The sequence below is a fragment of the Citrus sinensis genome, chromosome 8 (assembly GCF_022201045.2).
Source record: "Citrus sinensis cultivar Valencia sweet orange chromosome 8, DVS_A1.0, whole genome shotgun sequence".
Lineage (NCBI taxonomy): Eukaryota > Viridiplantae > Streptophyta > Magnoliopsida > Sapindales > Rutaceae > Citrus > Citrus sinensis.
The window spans coordinates 17,180,731-17,206,508 of record NC_068563.1 but is presented as its reverse complement, the minus strand read 5'-3'; the positions used below and the strand labels follow the sequence as shown (position 1 = coordinate 17,206,508).

Genomic DNA, 25,778 nt, shown 5'->3' with positions numbered 1-25,778 from the left:
TTTTTACTTAATTTTTGTTTATTAAATATATTTTTGTAAACGAATTCATATTCAATTTGATTCATCATGTATTTGTTATATGATCAACGATTAGTAAATGAATTGAATTGAATATTCGTTTACTAAATAAATCGAACCCAAATCCAAAGATTTCAATTCGTTTAACAAACAAATCAAATTTGAATCAACTGAATTTTGACATAGTTCATTTATGATTCGATTCGAATTCAATTTATTTATTCATTTTGTTGTCCCTAACTATTTAGACTATAGCATTTTTCAAAAAACAAAAAAAGTAAATAAATAAATCTTCTATTCTAATACATGTCACATTACGAATATTAACGGACATCATGTACATGGAAATATAAGGTTGATTCGCTAACGGATTTGACTTTTATGTTGAACTTCATGAGTTGGGCTTAAAGTAAGGTCCAAAAGGGAAAACTTTGGTGCATATGCCTAATGCTCTATCAAGTGAGACCCCCAATATAGAATTTTGCATGTTTTATTTTCTTTTAGCATAAACATCGGTTCTTATGCATGTGCTAGCTATAGATTGATTACATTGAACGATATATAGGTTTATTACACAAAAACAGAAGTCATTAACGTTCCAATTATAAATTAACTAATTAAGAACTGGCGTCACATTAAAAAATGAAGGCGAATGCTGAGTCCTAAAAATAAAGAGAATAAAAAGTAGAAAGCAAAGACAGCGAAGTCCGCGGTTCTCCTTTGAAGTGAAAACTAGGCCGAACCGTGTTGGTTCCTTGTATAAAAACTTGACCCAACACGGCGACGTATGCTGGCATTCTGAATGTAGCCTCCTTTTAAGAAACCTACTCTGAATCCATTTCTCTTTTTGAGACTCTTTTCTGTTGTTTTCTTTTTAACATCTCAGTGGACTGATGACAATGTCGTCAACGGCAGAGGAAGCGAGCTACATGTCCGAGAGAGATGAAGGTCTTATACTGTTATACATGCATACATACATACATACATACATACATACATACATACATACATATATATTTATGTGTGTGTGTGTTTTAATTCTTTTTCAGCTAATTTCTTCATTTTATTTCTTGATTTAGTGCCTGTTTGGTATGGCTTATTTAAGAGGCATAAGTGTTTATTTAATCGCATAAACACTTTTTAAATTTTTTTATAGTATTTGGTTATTTTTTTAGTAGAGTTTTTTTAGCTTAAATAAGTTAATTTACCCCTACTAGCAAAAGCCCAAAATTTGAGTTTTTGGGAGTAGAGATTAGAAAGCTTTTCCAAAAAATATATAATATAAAAAATATCACACAGTTTAATGGTTCAAAAGTATTTTTTTTATTGACAACCAAACACCTAATGACTTTTTGTCCAAAAGCTCTATTGGTATAAGCTCTACTGCTATAAGTTCTACTGTTATAAGCTCTATTTAATAAGCTGTACCAAACGGAACCTTATACTTCTGTTTCATGTTTACTTTAATTACCATGAAGTTCTTATTCATTTTCAGCTAGTCCCATTTCATGATGATTTAAGGAGAAATTGAGAATTTCCTACCATCAAGATCCAAGATAATATGAAATAGAAAAATGCTAAAGAGACATAGAACTGATAAACGCAGAACACAAACAATGATAAATCGGTACTGTTTTACCGTATTTGTAATTAAATGAGTAAAAACACCAGTTATCGATATTTTGTGTTTAGTATATTTTTCTATTTAAATATTGGTATTTATGAAATATTATTTTCATACATTCTTAGGTGATGTTTGGTTGGGAGGAGAAAATGAAGGAGAGAAAAGTAATTTAAATTCTCTTTTAATTTCCATTGTTTGGTTTGACAAAATATATAAGAATTTAATTTCCATTAAAATTTAATATCCATTATGATATAAAATTTGAATTCCACACTAAGTAATGAAGAATTTAAATTCCTCTTATGTTAGAAACTAAAGTTTCTAAAATTAGCCTTCAACTTTTTAACTTGTTTAATGCCATTATTAATTATTATTTATAATTTTATTTAATTGATTTAATATTATAAATGGACCTCCTCCGGAAAGTCGTCGGACCACTGTCAAACTTTGCTGGACTGCTGCCAGACTTTCGCTGAACTTCACCGGAAAGTAGCCGGACCACCACCGGACGTCACTGGACTTTCGTCGGAAAGTCGCTGAACCTCTGCCGCCGGCCACCGGACCGTAATTTTATATATATATTATTACTAATATAAATAGTTTAATATTTAAGGTAAATGATAAATTTTTCTAAAGAAAAAAATTATAATTTATTTCCTTATTAAATTTTATATCAAATCAAACAACAAAATTTAATTTCGCTACTCTTCTCCCTTTCTCTCCATTCCACTCTTTTCCTCTCCTCCCTTTTCTTCAAACCAAACATGGCCTTATAGCTATCATCTTTACAAACTGAATTAGCTGAGACCCACGTAAACATCATTTACCTTATGATGTTTACATCTAATCAATCCCTTAGTATCACTTAATTAAGCAGCCAACTTAGATTATACAAGTTGTTTGTAAATTGTTTGTGAGTTGCGATTGTGGTAACCTCATTTGTCGTTGTCCACATATACATTTGATAAATTAAGAATCCGATGCTCATATATGTGCATGCATATCATTTGTAGGAGGGACATTTGCACTCTATTCATTAATTTTCCGGTATATAAAGGTGGGATTGATTCCAAATGTTCAGCCGGAGGACAAGGAGCTATCGAATTATAGCCTTGACACAGGGGCAACCACTGAGACTAAACGAGCTCAAAATATTAAACATTTTTTGGAGAACCATCAAACTGCCAAAATCTTACTTTTCCTTTTAATAATCCTTGGAACTTCAATGGTCAGTGGAGATGGTATTCTCACTCCATGCATTTCAGTTCTTTCCGCTGTCGGCGGCATCAAGGCACTAGGCCAAGGTACCTAATTATTCTATGTACATATAATACTGGTGGCGAAAATTAAGATTTTGATTCAATTGCAGCCATCAGTGGATCTAGAAAAATAATTCTTCGGGGGCTAAATTAGAAAATAGTAGAATATAAAAATTAAAACTTTTGATATAGAAAATATATGCTAATGTGTTTGTGATTGTTCTTGATGCATTTTCATATTTTGAAAATGTTATGAAATAGACTTATTATCAATATAATTAAATATATCATTTCTACAACTAAACTATCATTCATCCCTTTTGATTATAGAGATGATTCTTCATGAATTTCATTGTTGAAAATGTTCTCTCTACTATTGCTATGTAAATTGGAAGAATTAATCCTAATTTTTGAAATAGAAAAATATTTTGGATGGTAGAATATTATTATTATTATTAATTGCAGTGTAGGCTTTTATAATTCTTATGAGTTAAAGTTTAATTTTATGGGTTTATAAATATGAAAATTATCTTAATAGATTTAACGGAGCTAATTAAAAACTCAAAATAATTTTTCTTTTATTCTTAGAATTTTTTTATCTCTTTTGACCAGCCCTGCTAGTCATATGCTGGATCTGTCTCTGGTAGCCATAATGTAGAAACTATATAAATGAGTTGAGTAAGCTATAACATAAAATCATTAAAATTGAGAGCGCTAAAATGAGGATGAAAACAAGAAAATTGTGTACATAAAAACTAGATACGTGAGGCTAAAATAAGGGGTGAAAATTTTGCAATTCCACTGCACTTTTAAAAAATAATTACAAAAAGGTCTCTTTATTTTTAAAAATTTCAAATAAAGAAGAATTCAGAAGAATTAATGACTTAAATCTATCTTAATTTATTTTGTTGTGACTTAGATTTTTTTATTATATTTGACTAATAAGATTGATTTAACCTAAATTTAAATTGACTATTTTATCCTTAAAGGGTAAAAATACCAAAAATTTAATTTAGCTTCAACAATTTTTTAATATTATACAAAATTCATTGTTTCTAAATAGTTAATTCTAATTCAATAGTATGATTATTAATTTTTAATTAAACAAACATAATGTCTTTATGAGAAAATACTCATTAAATTATTAAGCTGTCAAATTTATGTCATTTACATGTAAAATATTGAAAATAATTAGATTTCTTTTAAGAAGTTAGATTATAAGTCACAAAATTAAGTACCTAAAGTATTAGATATAAGAACACATATTTTTTCAGGCGTCATTTTATGTCATAAAGCAAAATAATAAAAATAGAACTCTATTAAAGCTACTTTAATAGTAAAAAAAACTAAGTAAGAAAAAAATATAAGAATGGTTTAATTGATTAATTACATTTTTTTTTGTTGATTTGTATTTATTAGAAAAAATATGTATTTATTGTAAATATTTTTTAAAAGTGGGGTGGGTTTACAAAAATAATGGGGTGAAAATATCCCACCCGTAAAATAAATGTGTACAATTTCAATCTAGTCCCTTTTTTCTCTGATTTATTTTTTCCATGTTGCATCACGGTGCAAATGCTGTGACGTCAATTTTGGTAGCAATCTTGATATTGCTTTTCTACGTTCAAAGATTTGGCACAGATAAAGTGGGTGCCTCGTTTGCTCTCATTATCCTCGTATGGTTTCCATTTTTGTTTATGATTGGCCTTTACGACTTGTTCAAATATGACGCTACTGCTTTACGAGCTTTGAATCCATGGTATATTATGAAATACTTTATTCAAAATGGAAAGAATGCATGGATTTCCCTTGGTGGAGTTGTCATGTGCATTACTAGCCCTGAAGCTATGTTTGTTGATCTTGGTCACTTCAGTGTTTGTTCAATTCAGATTAGTTTCAGTGGAATTGTGTTTCTAGCATTACTCTCAACTTATTGTCGCCAAGTGTCACCACCTTAGGCTGGATGGGCCGAGTGTCGCAGCTTGGCTGGTGGCCTTGTGCCAAGTCTGGGCTGCAAGATGGGAGTGCTTGTGGTGAGCACGAAAGTAAGGCAAGTCTGACTCGTGGGTTGGGGCACGGCAGCGAGTGTGCTCTATGGGATAAGCGCGGGGGAGCGCGACAATAGCCAACGCAAGAGCATGTGTGGGTGGCGTAGGGGTGCGCGACAACATTAGACGCAAGAGCGTGGGTGGGTGGCACACGCAACATCTCGCAAGCATGTGAGCACATGGGTGCGCGAGTGCTAGGCACTGGACGCACAAGTGCAAGGCGCGCGGACGTGGGGCGTATGGACGCGCAGGGTGCGTAAGCGCTGGGCGCAGCAACGCATGAGCGTGGCATTATGGCGTGTGAGCATGGGGTGCTGCAGCACGAAGCATGCGTGCTGGCCGAGTTTTGGATAGCGAGCGAGGTGGCATGAAACTAAACCAAAGGCTGCGAAATGGGCCCTAACAATAAGCATGAGTGGGAGACATGGCCTTGGGATGCATGGCTAGAAATATGGGGACATGGAGAGTGGGTACCGGCTGTTACACACCAAGAGAGTGGGCAGCGGCGGTTACGCCCCACAACCTCCTTATTTCTAGGCTTATGTGCAGCGGTTGCCTTGTTCCTTGGGAGAGTGGAAGAGTGGAGATGTGCTTCCTTGTACATGCTTGGTGGGTTCCTAGTTTTGTGGGAAATAAATTAAGGTAGCTCAAGGGCAACGCGCCACCTCGCTTTAGCAAATGAGGGTGTCATTTGCAATATGTATATCTAGTGAAAGTGGGCATGTGTTTTGGGATGGCAATTTTGGGTGAGAGTGACATCTTCTAAGCACACATAGCTTTTTGTTAGGTTGTAACTTTTCTTATTGAGGAAAATAGAAAAGTTGGAGGCTGGTGTCTCTATAAAACTAGACTTGTGCGTGTTGGTTTCTCTTTTGTTGAAGCGAAAAATCCTGGGGTGCGCATTTAGCACATAACCTCCATTGGTGTTGTTGAGTAGCTGGTCGAGCGAGGCTGGACGCCATCACAGGCTTGCCGCATCTTGAGAAAAGCCATGTGACAACTGGTATCAGAGCCTAAGGTTTGGGTTTAGGATTCTTTAATAAATGTCAGAGGAAACAACGAGGGATAGGTTGGCTAAATTGGAAGTTGTGGTCGGGAACTTACCGCCTAATTCGGATAATATGGCGATCACGATGGAAGTTACTTCAGTGGAATTAGCAAATCTAAGACTTGCTTATGATGGATTAGCAAAGGATGTTGCTAAAAAGATTGGGTCGGTATTTGACGACGTTGCTTCTTTGGCAAGGGAACTAAGGGTTAGCATCGGGGCGCCTGAGAATTATGTGGGTTTGCTGAAGCGTGCGGTTAGCAACACATCATTGCAATCGGAGGCAGGGCCTGAGAAGACACTACTACAAAAATGGGCTTTACTGATACTAATTTAGTGTCAGTAATTACTTTTCCTGACACTTATTAATTGTGTCAATGATGCTCAAGCCAGAACACACTGACACTAATTTTTAGTGTCAGTGATTATTGTGTCAGTAATTAGTGTCACTATAGTATCACCTAAATAATGACACGATGGTGTTAGTATTTGATGATATTATTTATACGTCAGTGATTTATGTGACTATAGTATCAAGAGCACACTGATTCAATAACATCAAAAGTTATTATTGTCATTTTAAATATTTAGTGTTAATATTTAATGATATTATGCTACTTTTGGTTAATAGTATATTTTTATTTCCTACTTGTTTTACAATCAAAATAAAACTCAAAATATATTAAATATACCAAATCTCACAACACAATTCATATAATAAACATCCCAATACATCACTTACATTAATATAATTTAACTACATCATTGTCTGGAAAAGAAAAATATAGGTACCAGATTGAGTTTCGACCAGTTCTAAACAACAGAATACAAAATTAAGTTTCATCAAACATTAACCTACAAAATTAAGCAGAAGAATGTCACTGAATATCCACACATGACTTCATTTTTTTCCCACCTACAAGTACATAAAATCAATTAGTACACCTCAAAAAATAAGTCTTGGAATTTGGAAACAATATATAAAGTGCAATAATTTTTCCAGTGCACTAATATTAATTTGAAAGAATTTTTGTTTTCAAAAATTACATGGCATGCTTATCTAATGAAAACCTTATAATTAACAATGACCATATGTATTAATTTGAAAGCATTCAACTTACAAGTAATCCTGATCAATCTTAAATTGTTGGAATGTCCTCTAGTTGACCAGCAACTGATGCTCCACCTATAAATTAGAGAGACATTTATAAGAAACTGTGGCAATCTTAAACAAAGAAATGCAAATTTCAAAACTGTGTATAAAGAAAATCACATAAATCTAGTAGTGCATTCTGCATATTACATAATCATCTGGAAGCTGGTTCTGCCCAATCAAATGTTCATCACTTAATTAATCTAGAGAAATCAAAATTAAAAGATAAAAAATAAAAATCTAGCCACTTAATTAAAAAATGTTCATCACTTAATTAATAAGTTGTAGTTGGCAAAACAAAATATAACATTTAATCATTAAATATTATCCAAGTCCAACCCAACAAAATAAAATCAAGGAGCATTAACAGAGGTCAACTAGCTCCTACCGCCCTGGGCTTATTTTTTACAGTTTCTTGTGATTATACTTGTTACAACTACCATCTCATAGTTATTGAAGAGGTCACTTTAGATTCGGAAGGAGAGGGGAAAAAGTCAAAATTAGACCATAGTGATGGGACTGGGAATTAAGATCAAGTAAAGAAAATTAGGCATAATTATTGTAAAAAAATAAAAGACCATCAAAACATAGCAGACATACAGAGATCACCAACAGCAAGCATGGATATGAAATTAAAACAACTAAACAAAAAGTTAATTATTTTAGTAAGTAGACTGAACTAACCATATGCTTCTTGCCACTATAATAACTATAAGAACCTGACAGTAATGAACACCAAAGCTTGTGATTTTCTCTAGCCAGGAGCCCACCTGCACTGAAGTCCATAGGTACAACAATATCCAAAATAATAATAAAAGCCATGATGGAGTTTTAAAAAGTTCATAATTCGGTATTAGAACAATTGATGGATAAACTTAAAAATTTGAAGTACACCAGTCAGTTTGAAGTACTTCATACAGCTTTCATATATAAAATATAAATGTGAAATAACATGTTCACAGTGAAGACCAGTCAGCTGCTGGAGAAACTATTGCCTTACTTTACATATACAGAGCATCCCATGCTCATTATCATGGAATGTCCCAATTCCCCATTCTTTTATTCCAAAACAAACCAACAATGCAAGACATGCAAATTGAGACGTGAAATGAAAAATACATCAAACTAATAAGCTTCAGAAGTTTACCCAAATCAATAAGCAAATGGCACAAAACACAACATTAGCAGGTAGCCTGCTAGACGTGCATGCTATTCTACTACACTAAAACATTAACATTAAAAGTCACAACCAGTTGAAAAAGAACTACGAGCACACAACTGCAGAAGTTCTCCAGCAAAAGATCAGGGAACGCTTACAATGAAACTGGCCCCCAGTTATATACATCCATCCATCTGGAGGTGGAACCCACAACCTCAACCATCAAATGGTCCAGGTGGCAAGATCCACCCTCAGTCCCCCACCCCCCCTTCAAAGCTGATCACGCAGAAAACCCATAACGCTAACTAAACTTTTAAAACAAATAAAAAGAGATTTCATCAAACACTAACCCACCACCACAAGCCATGAAAGTGACAGCAACAAGCAAGCCATTAAACCAAAGCATGTACCACCATCCACATCATCACGTGTCATGTCAAAGCCACAAAAATTTAACACTGAGTTACAGTTTAATTTGATGACGCATGTTCTTGGAAGCCTCCCAAACACTAGCTAGTGCCTCAACATTTGCCAACAGTGCTTTGTTTCACATTCTTTCTTGTGCCATCCCGGGCTGGACTGAAGCAAACAGGAAGGTATTCATCACATGGAAAGTCAAAACTCCGAAAGTGCTTCACCAGCTCCTCCTTTCCTTATATAATAATAAAAAGCACTTTTTATTATTTCCCGATAAGACTTTACACAAGTACAGATCAAAGCTTTTGTTCTCAATCTTAAAACATATCACATAAAGTTCAAACAAAAAAGAGGGCCAACTCCTAACACAATCCACCAATAAACTCCCCATTAAACTTCCATCGTACTATGGAATGAAAAATTGCTGCAAACTCCAAAATAAAAAGGCTCAACAGAGAACAAAAACAAGAACTTATTAAGGCGATTCAGGCAAGACAACTACTACACAAACCCTAAAAATGGAGTTGCTTACCTTCTTCAGGGGATGCGGGGCAAATTAAATTATTACAGTATTACTCACAACTCAATTAATTTGAGTATTTGACTAATCTAATTCAGACAAAAAATTAATGAAAAAATTAAAAAGTGGAATCTCAACTCACTGTCTCAGGTGCCCGGCGCGATAGCTACGGCTGAACGCGGCTGCAACGGCAATAATTTAGACTGGAGGGTGAGATGGTGACTAGAGACGGAGAAAGTGAGAGCGACTAAACGAGCGTGAAAGAGAGGGGTTGCCGCTGCTGTGTGTGCCTTTAGAGAGAGAGTGAAAGCGAGTGAGCTACTGCAGTGTGTGGTGTGACCTGCTGGGCTGCCGCCGCGCGGGCTGCGCGTGCCTTTGTCATCGTGCGTGCTGGTAAGGCCTTAGAGAGGGGCTGCCGCTGGTTAGTGCTTAGGGAGAGTTAGAGATTTAGGCACTTGGAATTTTAGGGATTTGGATTTTAGTTTGTTTGAGAGGGAACAAATTTTGGTGGAGGGAGATAAAAAATTTTGTGTTAAATTATAGCAAAGGGTTTGTAGTTAATTATATACGGTTTAACCAAACAAAGAAAATATGCACACAAGTGGTTTGTAGTTTGAAATTAAAATTTTAACTTCGGAGATATTGAGTTCGAGTCCAAGTAAAAACATAATTAGAATTATATTTGTTTTTATCACTGATACTAAAGTATCAGTAATTACTGAGTTTTATGCTACTGACGCCTTAGTACCAGTGATTTATGATACATATTTGTTAAATGGAAAAAATGATCCAAATGTATACCATTACTGACACTTTTTACGAAGTGTCAGTAAAGGTCATTTTTGTAGTAGTGAGATTAATGTGCCCGAACCAAAGCCATTTGGTGGCACGCACTATGCCAAAGTGTTGGAGAACATCCCATGGGATGTGGAGCAGTACTTCAAGGCTGCTAGGGTACCCGAAGATGAGCAAGCTTCAATTGCTAGCATGTATCTAGTTAGGGATGCAAAACTCTGGTGGCAAAGTAGGCTTAAGGAGGATGCCGAAGCACAGAGACAACCTATCAAAAGTAGGGAGTCACTCAAGGGAGAATTAAAGGGTCAATTCTTGCTAGGCAACGCGAGATGGATTGCGTGGGAGAACTTGAAAAAGCTCGAGCAAACTGGTTCTGTCCGAGACTATGTCAAGGAGTTTAGTTCTTTGATGCTTGACATAAAGAACATGTCCGATGAAGACAAGCTTTTTAACTTCATCTCAGGGTTGCAGCCATGGGCGCAAACTGAATTGCGGAGGCAAGTGGTGCGAGACTTACCTTCTAAGCGTGATGGCCGGAGAAACAAGGGTGTCTCAAAGAAATCCAAATCGGGAGATTCACAAGAAAAGAAAGACTTAGGGTGCTTCATTTGTGACGGTCCACACAGGGCAAAGGATTGCCCAAAACGCGACAAGATCAATGCCATGGTTAAGAAGACTGAAGTGGCACTGTCAGTGGCCGAAGCAAGTACTTCGCGGATGAACCCATTACAGTTGATGAATGCTTTAAGGGAGGAAGTCGTGGACAATAATACCAACCAAGGGCCTATGGTGTCAATCGTATAGGTAAACGGGCATGAAGTGCAAGCCATGCTTGATACGGAAGCCATGGCTAACTTCCCAGCGTCGCATAAGGTGTCGCGCTTGGGATTGGAAGTGATCGCGGTAGGCAACAAGGTGAAAGTTGTCAATGCTGCGAGTGTGGGTGTTTAAGGGTGACCATTTGTTCCTTGAGGGTTGGAGCATGGGAAAAACATGTGAAACTTACTGTTATGCCTCTTGATGATTTTGACTTAATTCTTGGAATGGAGTTTTTTATTGCTGCTATGATACATGCGATGCCTTATCGAAAGTGTATCATTGTCATGGGCTTGGAGACGCCGTGTATTGTACTATGCCAATTTCAAGTTCATGGCAGATAAGAACCATCACTTTAATCTGCAAAACAATTTGCGAAAGGGTTGAACAAGAAAGAGGACTCATTCTTGGCTGCGTTGATTGAGTTAAAATCGAATCAGGTTGTGGTGGTGCCTAATGAATACACAGAGGCGTTGAACGAGTTTGCAGATGTAATGCCGCCGGAGCTCCCACGAACCCTTCCACCTAGACGTGTTGTAGATCATTGGATTGATCTGGAACTTGGTGCAAGACCCTCTGCACAATCTCTCTACCAGATGGCGCCTTCGAAGTTGGCAGAACTTTAGAAGCAATTGGATGAGTTGCTGGATGTGGGGTTCATTCAACCATCTAAGGCACCTTATGGAGCGCCGGCATTGTTTCAAAAGGACAAAGATGGCTCGATGCATATGTGCGTGGACTACCGTGCCCTAACAAAGTGACGATTAAAAACAAGTATCCGGTCCCCAATATTGCGGATTTGTTTGATTGCTTAGGTAGAGCATCTTACTTCACGAAGTTGGACTTCAGGTTAGGATATTGGCAAGTACGAATTACGGAAGGTGACGAAGCAAAAATAGCTTGCGTAACTCGGTACTGGTCATATGAGTTCTTGGTGATGCCTTTCGGACTCACTAATGCACCTGCAACATTCTGCAATTTGATGAATGATGTTCTTTATGAGTACTTGGATCGCTTTGTGGTGGTGTATCTCGACGATATAGTCGTTTACAGTGAGTCTTTAGCGGATCATCTTGATAACCTTAGGTTGGTGTTCTCACGGTTATGAGAGCACAAATTGTTTGTGAAGAAAGAGAAATGCGAGTTTTGTCACCGGGAAGTGATGTTCTTGGGGCATTGGGTGAGCCAAAGTAGGATTCGCATGGATAAGAGGAAGGTTAAGGCAATTATTGACTGACCTGTACCTACGAAGGTGGCTGAACTTCGATCGTTTCTTGGGTTAGCTAACTACTACCGCAAGTTTATTGAGGGGTACTCGAAGAAAGTGAGTGCATTGGCAGACTTGTTAAAGAAAGATTGCAAGTGGGAATATACAGAAACATGTCAGCAAGCTAGCGTTCGAGAAACTCAAATTGGTTGTAGCTTCGGAGCCGGTGCTCAAACTACCTGACTTCAGTTTGCTGTCTGGGGTGCATACGGACATGTCGGATAGGCCATTGGCGGCCTGCTTGTTCAAGAGGGCCATCTGATTGCTTTCAAGACTCAGAAGCTAAAGGGTACAAAACAACGGTACTCGGCACATGAAAAAAAGATAACGGAAATAGTGCATTGCCTAGGCATATGGAGGCACTACTTATTCGATACGGTTTTTTCTATTGTTACTGATAATGTGGCTAACACTTATTTTAAGACAAAAAAAAAGCTATCACCAAAGCAAGCAACGTGGCAACAATTTCTAGGCGAATATGATTTCATGTGGGTACATAGGCCTGAGGCAAAACCAAGTGGCAGATGATCTCAGCTGCAAGGAAGTTGAGGCGTATGTGGCCGCCTTGACTACCGTGACAACAGATTTTCTTAATAGACTTAAGCAGCAAGCAAAGGAAGATCCTAGCTACTGACAACTCCGCGAGAAGATCAAACAGGGCTTGATACGAAGATATTGGGTCGAGGATGACCTATTTATGCACGTGGTGGGCGTACGTATGTTCCTTCGGGAGGGGACTTACGGAGGATTTTGTTGCAGGAGACACATGATCCTTAATGGGCCGGACATCCGGGGGTGGAAAGGATGATGGCACTGCTGGAGCGTTCATATTACTGCCCAAACATTGAAGATGACGTGCGGTTATATGTCAAAAATTGTCTAGGACATGCGGTTATACGTCAAAACTTGTCTTGTTTGTCAACTAGATAAGACGGAGAAGATGAAGCCAGCGGGACTACTGCAACCGTTACCAAATTTTGAGAGACCTTGGCAATCCGTTTCGATGGATTTCATTTTGGGGATGGCTAAAGCAGAAGGGCATAAATCGATCCTTGTGGTGGCTGATCGATTATCGAAATACGCGGTATTTATGCTTGCACCTCATGCTTGCCCAGAGGACAAGGCAGCGGAATTGTTCTTTAAGCATGTGGTGAAATATTTTGGTGTTCCAGAAGATATCATTAATGATCGAGATGCTCGATTCACTGGGAGGTTTTGGACAATGCTTTTCAATATAATGAGACAGATTTGAAGTTTTCTACTGCCAATCATCCCTAGACGGATGGACAAACGGAGAGGGTGAATGCACTGCTAGAAGAATATTTGCAGCACTATGTGACAACAAGCCAAAAGAACTGGGTAGACTTGCTGGATGTGGCTTAGTTTTGCTACAACACCTATCGTTCTTCAGCAACGGGGATAAGCCCAGCGGAGCTGGTTATGGGGCAGCAACCGTTGACTCTTCAAGAGGTGGCAAAGTAGCATACGGGAGGGAAATGCCTTGCTGCATACCGGTTCACGCGAGACAAGCAGGAAATGATCGAGGAAGCCATTGACAGCTTGGCCAAGGCGTCGCAGCGAATGAAAAAGTATGCAGATGCGGGGAGGAGGCCATTAGAGTTTAATGCGGGTGACAAGGTGTTGCTCAAGTTGACGCTACAAATTTGGAAGAACATCAGTAATAAAATATTACATCGTGGGTTAGTGCCGAAATATGATGGGCCATTTGAGGTGGTCAAAAGGGTGGGTCAAGTGGCGTATCGGTTACGGCTACCCGAAAGGTTGAAGATCCATCATACATTTCACGTGAGTTTCCTTAAGCCTTTCAGTGAAGACTTGGCTGATAAGGAGCGCCAACAAGCTAAGCGTGCTCCACTGGTGATTTGGAAACAATATGACAAGGAAGTGGAGAAAATCCTTGATCATATAACGATGAGGTAGAGTAAAAAGAATCAGAGAACGAAGTATCTGATTCAATGGAAGGGCGGCAGCGAAGCGAATGCTAGCTGGGAGAAGAAGATTTCATTATGGCAGTTCAAAAATGAGGTTAAGACATACATGGACTCCCAACTAACGAGGACGTCGGGCTCTTCTGGTGGGGAGGTTTGTCACCACCTTAGGCTGGATGGGCCGAGTGTCGCGGCTTGGCTTGTGGCCTTGTGCCAAGTCTGGGCGGCAAGATGGGCGTGCTTGTGGTGAGCACGAAAGCAAGGCAAGTCTTACGCATGGGCTGGGGCGCGACAGCGAGTGTGCGCCGTGGGATAAGCACAGGGGCGTAAGAGCGTGCGTGGGTGGCATGCGCGGGTATCGCGCGCAACATCTCGCAAGCATGTGGGCACATGGGCGCGCGAGCGCTAGGCACTGGACGCACAAGTGCAAGGCGCGCAAACGTGGGGTGCATGGACGCGCAGGGCACTGGGCCCAACAGCGCGTTACGCCACACAACCTCTTTATTTCTAGGCTTATGGGCAACAGTTGCCTTGTTCCTTGGGGAGTTAAGATTTGCTCCCATGTACATGCTTAGTGGGTGCCTAGTTTTGTGGGAAATGAATTGAGATGGCGCGAGGGCAGCGCGCCACGTTGCCTTAGCAAATGGGGGTGTCATTTGCAATGTGTATATCTAGTGAAAGTGGGCATGTGTTTTGGGATGGCAATTTTGGTATAGAGTGACATCCTCTAAGCACACATAGCTTCTTGCTAGGTTGTAACTTTTCTTATTGAGGGAAATAGAAAAGTTAAAGGCCTGTGTCTCCGTAAAACTAGACTTGTGCATGTTGGTTTCTCTTTTGTTGAAGCGAAAAATCCTGGGGTGCGCATTTAGCACATAACCTCCATTGGTGTTGTTGAGTGGCTAGTCGAGCGAGGCTTGACGCCGTCACAGGCTTGCCGCATCTTGAGAAAAGCCGTGTGACACAAACCATCATACCTCTACAAAAAGCCTGGCGATGTGAGTGATACTTTTTACTTCACAATTCTGAGTAAGTTATCTCTTAAACAATATATTTCACGTTCTCAATAATGTTGGTTGGGTAACTTCAGCACTTGTGTCTCAACTGACATAATAGCTTATTTGTATAATATAATGTTAAATATGAGTGATGTTATGTTTACTTACTTGTGATATAAGGTATGTATCTCAATTAATTTGTCATCAAGAGATATTTATCATTTCAAATAAAAATGATGAGGCTTAGTGATTATCTACCACTTGAGCCAATCCGATAGTGACATATCATTTACCACATTAATTGGGATACAAATTAAGTATCCCAACTAAGGTAGCGTTTGTTTCTTTATTTAAAATCTAAATGGGTCTGAATTTTTTAAAGTCTAAATGGCTCTCAATACGAATATTTAAATGACATGTTTCTTTTTCTTTTTTAAATATCTGAATATAAGTGACATCTTACTTATTTGTAAATAAAAAACATCTTAAATATAATTATTTGATATTTATATCATTGTTAAGAAAAAAAAAGATTAGGTTCTATAGTTTAGAAAATAAGTATATTTTATATATAGAGATTTTTTATTTTTTTTTATCTCATTCAGACTTTTTTCCTTTTAGATAAAAAGTCAAAAGTTTATTTTTTCTATTCAAATGTAAATATCTGAAAATTAAATATAAATTATAAAAAATAAATAAATAAATTTTAAAAAATCAAATTAATAAAATTTTAGATTTCAGACGTTTAACTAACAATATTATTAATTAAATATTTATAATTAACTTGATGTGTCAAATACAAATAAGCTGGCACATGAATTGAGAGCAGACGGTTGAATGTAACTGAACTAACAATTTAGTTTGATGTTGAGCAGGTCCCATGTACCGGCCCACATTTGTGATAGCTGTACTTGCTGCGATTATTGCTAGCCAAGCTATGATATCAGGAGCATTTGCAATTATTGCTCAATCGTTGAGTCTTGGTTGTTTCCCGAGGGTCAAAGTTGTTCATACTTCACCTAAGCATGAGGGTCAGGTCTACATACCCGAAATTAACTACCTTATTATGATTTGCTGTGTCATAGTCACTGTGAGCTTCAAGAACACCGAACACATCAGCAATGCATATGGAATTGCTGTGGTTGATGTCATGGTTATTACAACGTTAATGGTTACACTTATAATGCTTGTTGTCTGGAAGACAGATTTGGTGGATTAAGACATTCTTTGTGGTCTTTGCCTTCATAGAGTTGATGTCTTTTACATCAGTCCTCTACAAATTTGTACAAGGTGGGTATCTTCCAATAGCTTTTTCCTTATTCGTCATGATTATTATGGGAATTTGGCATTATGTTCACAAACAAAGATTTGTTTACGAGCTTAACAACAAGATCTCTAGTGATTACGTGAGTTATTTAGTGGCGAATCCAGATGTAAATTGAGTGCCAGGAATGGGACTTTTGTACTCAGAACTTGTCCAGGGTATCCCTCCAATATTCTCTCATTTCATTGCCAACATTCCATCCATTCATTCAGTTCTAGTTTTTGTCTCAATCAAGTCCTTTCCAATTTGTAAAGTCATTTTAGAGGAACGTTTCTTGTTCAGAAGAGTGGAACCAAGGGACCTGAGGATGTACCGGTGTGTTGTTAGATACGGATACAAAGATAAGATTGAGGAATCTGATGAGTTTGAGAGGCAGTTGGTGGAAAACTTGAAAGATTTCATTTGGCATGAACATTTGATGAGTGCAACTGCTGAACAATTGAGGAGTGGTGGTAGTGGCGATCTTGGAGCCCAGGAGGAGATTCAGTTTGTGCAGATAGCCAAGGACAAAGGTGTTGTTTATCTCTTGGGGGAAGCAGAGGTGGTGGCTAAGCCCAATTCTTCAATGTTTAAGAAAATTGTTGTCAATTATGCCCGCAGCTTTCTTCGGAAAAATTTCAGGCAAGGAGAGAGATTTTTGGCCATCCCCCAAAGCAGGGTTCTCAGAGTTGGAATGACTTATGAGGTATGATGAATAGTTTAGCTCAATGTTAATTTCTGAAATTAATCATGTTCATATGCTGTGACTTTGCTAGTCCAATAAAAAAACAATTGTAGTTCTTATGATCGATAATGCTACCCCTTTTCAAACATGGCTACATAATGCCACACAATATCTGTTGAGTAAAAACAAAAGAATAACTGCTAAAGAGCCTTGAATAATTTGACTACTAAGATAAACCCATTCAAATACGCAAATAAAATAACAATTACAAATGACAAACACATATATCTCCCAACCTGTTGTTGATCATGGAAGCAGGTAGGCAAAAAACCTTAAATATAATAATTCCAAAAGAAGGCCAAAGTTTGTCTCTTCATTCGGATCTCTCATTTGGATTAATGCATGCACCTTGTACTCTGTGTCAGTCCTTGATTTTGTGTTAAAACACTTTTAATTTGGTCATATTTTAGTTTACAATCTCAACTACTAATCATTCTTAATTTCGAAACATAAGCGGAAAATTAAGTTCTTCGGAGATATATACCCTTGAATAGACGAGCATCATGATGCAGCTCTCAATCTAAATCTGAAAGCAGTAATATCCACATGCTGACACATTCTCACTAACCAGCTTCAGAGACTAGCTAGCATTACATGCACATGCACTATCATCAATGTTTTGTAATTTTCAGAGACTCCAGGAGGGTTTCCATGCACATCGGACACAGAAGCAACTTAAAATGTCAACTTATTTGATTACTCTGTGATAGAATTAATGATGTTGCTATCAAACAATTCTAAATCAATATTAATAAAAATTGATGGGGCATAGTCTTTGGTTGACGTTGGTGTGTGTGCGTGTGCGTGTGTGTATATATTATTACCATATAATAATATCATGAGCTTCCTTGTAACCAGCATTGCATTGGAAATACAGAATTAAAGGTTATTGCAAATTAGCATGTCAAACTTTGTTCACGAAGTCGGCGAAGATGAAAATTTTCGAAGCACCATTATTCGTAACGTTGAAAATGGAGGTGATCATGGCTCTACTCCTCCCACTATAACCTCAAAAAAGAAGAGAAATATTCCAGGAAATCCAGGCAAGCAAGTAGACATTTTTCATAATCAACTTGAATAAAATTTCAATTAGAAAGCATAAACAGTATTGTGTTCACTGTCACAAATGTCTTTAATCAACATGAACTTTATTTTGGCCAAACTTCAGATTCTATTTTACTTTGCTATTTTGTAAAAGCTTTGTGTCAAGTCAAGTAGCCTCAGATTTTTGTACCATTTGTTTTGTTTTATGGTTTTGAATTTCGTATTTTACTCATTGTAAGATCATACTACCATCCCTTTGAATAGACCCAGATGCTAAGGTGGCGGCGCTATCCTCGAGGACACTCATGGCGACAAATAGGTACATTTGCGAGGTTTGTCATAAAGGATTCCAGAGAGATCAAAACCTTCAGGTTCACAGAAAAGGGCATAACTTACCCTGGAAGCTAATGCAAAGGCCAACCACTCAGGTTAAGAAGGGAGTGTATGTCTGCCCTAAGCCAAATTGTGTGCATCATCACCCAAGCCGAGCTCTTGGTGACTTAACTGGCGTTAAAAAGCACTTCTGCAGAAAGCATGGAGAAAAGAAATGGAAGTGTGACAAATGCTCGAAATGCTATGCTGTTCAATCAGACTGGAAGGCTCACACCAAAATTTGTGGGACGAGAGAACATCGCTGTGATTGTGGCATAATCTTCTCAAGGTAACAACCTCTGCACAAATCTATTTTTCTTCATGTTCAGACTTTGCAGTTGCTTTAATAACTGTTTTTCTGTCTAGGAAGGATAGCTTTGGCACACATATAGCATTCAGCGATGCATTGACAGGAAAAAAAAAATTTCACGATCAGCCAGAACCTTGCTGCCTCAGGAGGAATGGCACAGAGCCAAGCGCAAGAGTTGTTTAGTTCATCAATGCCTAGCACTGATTCTGACTCAAACACAAACATCAGGATGAATCCATCAATTTCTAGAGATAACATAGAAAATTCATTGAGACCATTATCCATGAGTTCAGTTGGAGTCATGGTATCGAGTAATCTAGATCCAATTCTCACTTCAAGAGTATCGAAACCTTATCTCAGCTCAGTTTGTGGATCAAATGCCTGTGCCATGGCAATTGGCTCCAGCTTCACGTCCTCAACAGCATTGTTACAAAAAGCTGCAGAAATGGGAACCATGATGAGTGACAATACTACTGCTCCGATAATCCTCAAAAGGATTTACTGTTTTCTCGAGTAGCAGCATAACTTCATCAGGGTTTCTCCGGCAGGGTAGTAGTAATGGTTTATATGTTGACAAAAACCTGGAGCCAGGCGATCAAAGAGAGAGTTGCAGTGTTTCTTAAACTGCTGCAATGTTCGAGCCACCTCAGTTGTTGCAATCAAAAAATGGAAATGCAGCTTCTGCTTTGGTACAAGTTCACATGGGAGGATCTGAAAAAATGACAGCTGATTTCCTGTGGGCGGAAGTGGAACAACCAGTTGGGTCTGGGCATTCTAATTATGGGAAGAAAAGAAGTTTAGGTGGCACTGTTGTCGATTTAGGATATTCAAATGAGTAGCACAATTTGCATTCTCAGTGGGAGAATTCGGAAAAGTGTACAGTTTCATACTTTCATTCATGTGTTAGCTGCAAAATGTTGGATGATTTTTAACTACCTACTTCCATTATATAAAATGAAAGTACTTGCTTATGACAAAAAAACAATGGTCCTGACTCGTAACAAAATCAAATTTACTTTCTAATAAAAAATAGTTAATAGCAATTAAGAGAGGAAAAAAAATTGAAAAACACTAGAGGAAATTATCTATACAAACAGAATGCTACAAATTGACAGTTTGAGAGTTAACTATGGATTGTCTACAACAAGCAGCACAAACCTTCTCCAGAGGAAGGCAACAATGAAGAATTTGAAAGAGAGGAAAAAGGAGGCATTCTTGAATGAAATGCCTACTGTCAATGATTCAATCAGACTTTCAGTATTAGAGGCGTTCAGTTTTCCTGCAGACATCCTGCAGACATCGAGCACTCAGCAAATAATTAAGTGGTTTATCAACAACCCAATGTAATCCCCCCCACCACCAAAAAAAAAGAAAATAAATAAGCAATTGCACAAGGCTGAACCCCAAGTATCCACAAAAGCAGTTGAGGATAGACGCGTATTGCTTGAACAAAACCAGAGAATTTCTTGCTTTGAGAGTTAGATAAATCATCAAGTCACCTTTCTGATCACACCATGGATTTCCCAGACTGCAAAATGTGAGTATCAGACTATCAGTTCTGATCAGCAAGGTTCTGAAATTTCGTCTAGGTTGAGATCAGCCTGCTATAAATTTGGGCACTAAACCAAACTTCAGTGATCCCCACAATGTTTCTCCCTGTCTGTTAAACCATGTTCTATTCCATATTCAGCAGCCAACATATGTGTATCTGGCGTGTTCTGCCAATTGGCCTTGTGATCCCAATTTGTGCGCCTTGGCTGGGTCGCAGACCTCTCCAACCCACCAACACTGCCGAGCTGACTCTGAATATCATCAAAGTCCTCAGCAGCAACAGCTTGCCGCTTTCCCATCTCTATGTCAAAGCTTCTTTTGGGTACTTCTGGCCTCCTGGAATGGACAAATGACATTGGAGTAGCGAAGATGGAAGATGAATCTACCTTGACCTTTGCTCTGAAGTTGTTCCTAGAACTGGGAATCTTTGAAAAGAATATCTCCACAAAATTTCGGCCACAACCACGATTGTAAGGATTCATCTTTCTGTGGTACCGATAACGGAAATTCTCATAGGTTGTCTGTGCAAAAAATAAATTTTAAATAGAGGAAAAATATAGACATAATAAACAGGTATAAAGTAAAGATAAGTACCTGATTGGTTAAAATTAAATAGAGATGGAAAGCCGTTAGTCCTCCAACGAACCAAACAGTCACGAACGTATATAAAATCAGAATTCCTGAAACAGGGGACTTCATGAAAGCCTTCCAAAGATCACAATGGTACTTTTGCATTATCTTAATGATGTTTACCCAGCAGAAGGAAAAAACGTAGATGCATAGCAGGGTCGTGGAGGACACAAACATGAAAAAGAATCTGTAATTTCTCTGTCAAGATACCGTTTTTAAGTTAGGACATTATATATGAGCAACCAGCAATGAATAGTGAGAAAATAATCAAAATTTCTGTTACTTTGCCTGATAGCTAAATAGAGGGATGAAATGCATGAAATTCAAAACGAACATGAAAAAAAACACAGAGCAAATTTTTTATTCTTTATATAAGGAAATTATTAATACATTAATTCCAATTATCGCCAATGAAAATTTAGAAATATAAGTCACCATTTTTTATCTATGTATTTATTTATTTATTTATTATTTTTTTTGTGGGCAGGGGGAGCCCAAATTATTGTTTTAGCCCCCTACTTCCCTCAAGATTTGAACAAGGGTGGCCAGCCAAAGAAAGCTGCTTCAAATAATTTCTGTGAGGACCCAACAAAGAGAGAAAGAGATCATGCAGCACCTAAAGAGAAATAATAGAATATGGCAGAAGCTAATTAACAACTAAACTGATCTAATTTGTCAAGAATAAGACAGTCATTTTGACATGTATATTTTCAGATGGAATAGTCTTCAGCTTGTTCTACTGAAGATGACTATAATCACATATCAATTTCATAAACAGACAGCTGTAATTTTTTTTTTTTCCAACTTTTTGTTATCAACTTATGCCAAAATTTCAGAAGTACTGTTTATCCAAATGATTACCGGAATGTCCTACAACAAAGAAATCAACCCCTAGAGAAAATTAAAATTCTGCAGTCTCTCAGGAGACCATCAAACAAGATGGCTAACCGGGGCTAATTATATATATGAAAATATTCTTATCAACCTTATCCATCCAAGGAATGCAGAAAATATCACTAAGCGACAGCAATGGAATAGACAATTCAAGCATATCTGGGAATTTGAGCAATGCAATTGCTCAAGAGGTTGAGGTCTATGCAAAACATCCAAACAAAAATGAAGATATAAACATGTAACCTACTGGATGCATGTATTTTCATACTCAAGCATTAAACATTGATAAGTTTGTAAATATACTAGTAAAGAAAATTAATTGGAGAACAATGACAGAAAACCGGTTTATAATACATAAATAACCTCAAGGCAAAATGGCACCAGAGAAAGCTTTTTGTTTCATCTGAAAATTGCTTATTATTCCTTGGCCCGTATACAGAAGTTCCAATTTACAACAAATAAGATAGTTTGAAGAAAAGACTAATGACTCTGAGTTAGGACTAATTGCTCTATGGTCCATGGCACAGGTAAGCATCTATGGACAGCTAGATCAATTAAATTTGCAGCCAAAAATATGGGCGACTCTCCACTTCACGAGACATGGCAGGTACAAAAATTTCAACAAAGTTATTTAGGTACCTAGAGAACACAGCGAAAAATAAAAAGAACACTCATTATACCATTATTACTTCAAATTGTGGACATTCTATCACAATATCCTAATAGACCAATTTAGCCCAAAATTATGGCCAAATAAAATTATAATGCAGTGACATTAGTGAAATAGAGAAAACAGGCACAGTAGATAATATAAAAATGAAATTGCATAAACAGTTTACATTCATCTGTTCAAACTCCAGCTTATTCAAACGAGATGGTACCTTGCCGATACACTGCCCGACCCATGGACAATGATGATCGAAACGCTCAACACAGTTATTACATATAGAGCAATGAGAACATCGGGGCGGACGATAGAGCATGCATGTATGGCAGTATTTGACCTTGACAACCATACCATTAACAACAACATCTCTAGTGGGTGGCAAAGTTGGACCACCACCCCCATTCTGACTTCCAAGCCAATCTGTAGAAATAGTTGAGCCATCATCTTCGAGTTCAGGAGGATGCAAATTACGAGGAATAATACCAGGATCTCTTCCGGACGTAAGTAAGAGAAGGAAAATAACCTGAAGAAGTTCGTTGAGCATGAGGGCAGTGTCAAAAACCAAATGCAAGGAAGTTAGCTAAAAAAGAAGAAAAAAGAAGACTCAAACTCACATAAAGAGTGAAGACAACACATATAGCTAAAATAAGATTGCCTCTGTTGTGTTGGAATTCGTCAATAAGGGTTTGAGAAACAAAAACACAAAACAAGATCACTGGAGTCACAATTAGGAACAGTGTAAGGAATATCGACCGGACATCTGGACCAAATATAAGTCTACCTCCACAGCAAAATCTCTGAAACAGCAAAACGTTTTAATTCAAATGTTTAAGACAAAGAAATAAATTAATTAATTAAACAAACCCCACTTAGTAGCTACCTTTACTGAACTCAAAACAAACTGCCAAAATAGTAATTGATAAACATTTGAAATTGAATTGTCAATTTAAAAAAAAAAATGAATGTGATTAAGTCTTACATTAGTTCCTTTCCAAACTTGATAAAGGCGAAGTGTTTCGGAGTTGCTATCAATAATGCGCCGGTTAGAATGGGAGAGCTGAGGCGGCCTTGGATTTGCATACATTTTTTGTCCTTTTAATTTGTTTTAATTATGTTTTAATTATGTTTTTGGCCCTACAACCCTGCGATTGTCTCCATCATCCCCATTCTGCTACGATCTACACGTAAATTCCCCAATTTTCAAATAATTTTTTTTCATTTTCAAGAAGAAAAATGTATATATCATGTAAATGAACGCAAAAAAAAAAAATGAAGCAGAATGAGAAATGAACAAAAATCGAAAATGTACCTTTAAGAGGATAAAGAAACCCTAATTTCAGGAAGCTGAGAATGCTGCAAGCGCAGCCTCGGGGAGATAAAATGGACGAAGAAGAAATGAAAAATATAGAAAGAGAAAAAAAATAAAAAATGAAAAATGAAAAACAAAAAGTAGTGGCCAGTTTGCTCCGGTAGCCAGACAACTCGGATCGCCGATTTTCACGACTGCATTTTGTAATTTTATAATTTTTAATAATTAACTAATTATTTTAATACTTTACTGATGATGATGATTAAAGGACCTTGTGGAAACGGACACACCGTTATATGAAAAAAAAATTAAAAATTTCCTATTAAAAAAAGAAAAAATTTAATAATGAATCATTTTTCTAATCATATTGAACCGTCCATTAAAATTATTTTTTAAAAATAAAAGTCTACTAAAAATTAGCTATTGCCATATCCTCACTTCCAGGGATGTAAATGGTACTCGCAAACCCACAAATCTGCCTAAACCCACCGACTGCGTGTAATTTTGTGGGTTGCGGGAGGATTTGGAATTATAAAATGAAACTCGCATTAGGTTGTGGATGGATTTGATATTAGTCAAATATTCGATGGATACCCACATAGATTAATAAAAAATATTTAAATCTAAAAATATACTTATTGTAATTTTGATTGAATTTTCTTTAATTTAATGTATGGATTATTATATACATATTGTAATTTTACTTATTATAATTTTGTATGGACTATCATTCTTTAACTTAATGCATGGATTATTTCGTTATTACAGTTTTGTTCTTCAGATTAGTATCTAAAATGTATTATTCTTTAGAAAAATTAATCTTAATTATTATTATAGGAATCGTGTTAAATTGGTGCTCATGGTGGTGAATGAAACCAAGATGTTCTCTAGGAGCTTGTGTTGAATGATAATATGAAATGATAATTGTTATATTTAGATACTAGTTTATGACTTTTTTTTATGGATTTGTGTATTTTATACTTAAATTTGAGAATTTGTGTTGAATTGATGTTGAAATTTTTATTTTCCATTTACATTAGTTAAATTTAGAATTCAATATGTTAGCCTAAAAGGCTACACATAATGTAATTTTGATGATAACAAACATGTGTATTAAGTGATTTAATAAATATTATATTTCACATTTTCACTAGTTTTTGAAGGGTAATATTTATGCAAGTGAATTAAGTGAAATCAAACTCAAGACACTCAACGGACAACGGCGAAATCAAGAATAAAATTTAGAGCTCAATAGACTCATTATTGCGATAATTCTTGTAAAGTCGGTATGATTTAGGACCCGTTTGGGGCAGCTACACTGCCATAGCGCAGCTGCTCCCCAGGCCAATTTTAGGGGAGTATTCCCCTAGAATTGGCCTGGGGAGCAGCTGCATGGTGGCAGCAGTTGCATGATGGCGGCGCAGCTGCCCCAAACGGGTCTTTAATATATGAATGATTTAGCATTTGAGAAGCTCAAGATTTTATTTAATAAATCATTATTTTTTATAAACCAAAGGTTTTACAATTATAAGCCAAGTATTTTATGCAATTAAGTTGTTTTTCAAGATTTGAACTAAAATGAAAAAGTTTTGCAATCTTTTATTTTAATAAGTATTGTTTTGAGTTCTGGAGTTGGATTTATTTGTAAATATTTCAAACAAATTGGGTCATATTATAATTTATGAAAGTTTAAGGACCCGAATGTAATTCACACATTTGAAATCCAAAATTTTACAGAGAGTGAGCGGCTAACCGCCTGAGGGATAGCGGCTAGCCACCTGAGGAAAATCTCATATTTTCAAGTTTTGGACTAAAGTAAAAGATTTTGAGAATTTTTAAAAATATAGGTATTATGTTAAATTTTGAAAAGGACTTCTTTGAA

At 37.0% G+C, this 25,778-nt stretch overlaps 2 protein-coding genes and 1 pseudogene across 3 annotated transcripts; 2 read left to right on the top strand and 1 right to left on the bottom strand.

Annotated features, from left to right (window-relative positions):
* The first annotated feature begins 917 nt into the window (after window positions 1-917).
* LOC102617897 (potassium transporter 5-like) lies at window positions 918-17,124 on the top strand (annotated as a pseudogene).
* Window positions 17,125-18,468: 1,344 nt separating this feature from the next.
* Window positions 18,469-19,362, top strand: LOC102618177 (zinc finger protein GAI-ASSOCIATED FACTOR 1-like). The gene is made up of 2 exons (XM_052432713.1): window positions 18,469-18,824; window positions 18,972-19,362. Exons 1-2 carry the CDS (start codon window positions 18,469-18,471, stop codon window positions 19,360-19,362), a joined length of 747 nt encoding a protein of 248 aa, XP_052288673.1.
* A 481-nt stretch (window positions 19,363-19,843) lies between these two features.
* Window positions 19,844-24,135, bottom strand: LOC102628079 (probable protein S-acyltransferase 7). Of its 2 annotated transcripts, XM_006487517.4 has the most exons (6): window positions 23,897-24,132; window positions 23,567-23,765; window positions 23,202-23,384; window positions 22,802-23,110; window positions 20,991-21,224; window positions 19,844-20,917 (listed from the first exon to the last, which is right to left on the bottom strand). In XM_006487517.4, the coding sequence occupies exons 2-6, from the start codon at window positions 23,669-23,671 to the stop codon at window positions 20,477-20,479; spliced, it is 1,272 nt and encodes a 423-aa protein (XP_006487580.2). In that variant the 5' UTR covers window positions 23,672-23,765; window positions 23,897-24,132; the 3' UTR covers window positions 19,844-20,476. The 2 variants fall into 2 exon arrangements, with proteins under 2 accessions (XP_006487580.2, XP_006487582.2); XM_006487519.4 differs by lacking the exon at window positions 23,202-23,384 and having other exon boundaries at window positions 23,897-24,135.
* Window positions 24,136-25,778: the final 1,643 nt, after the last annotated feature.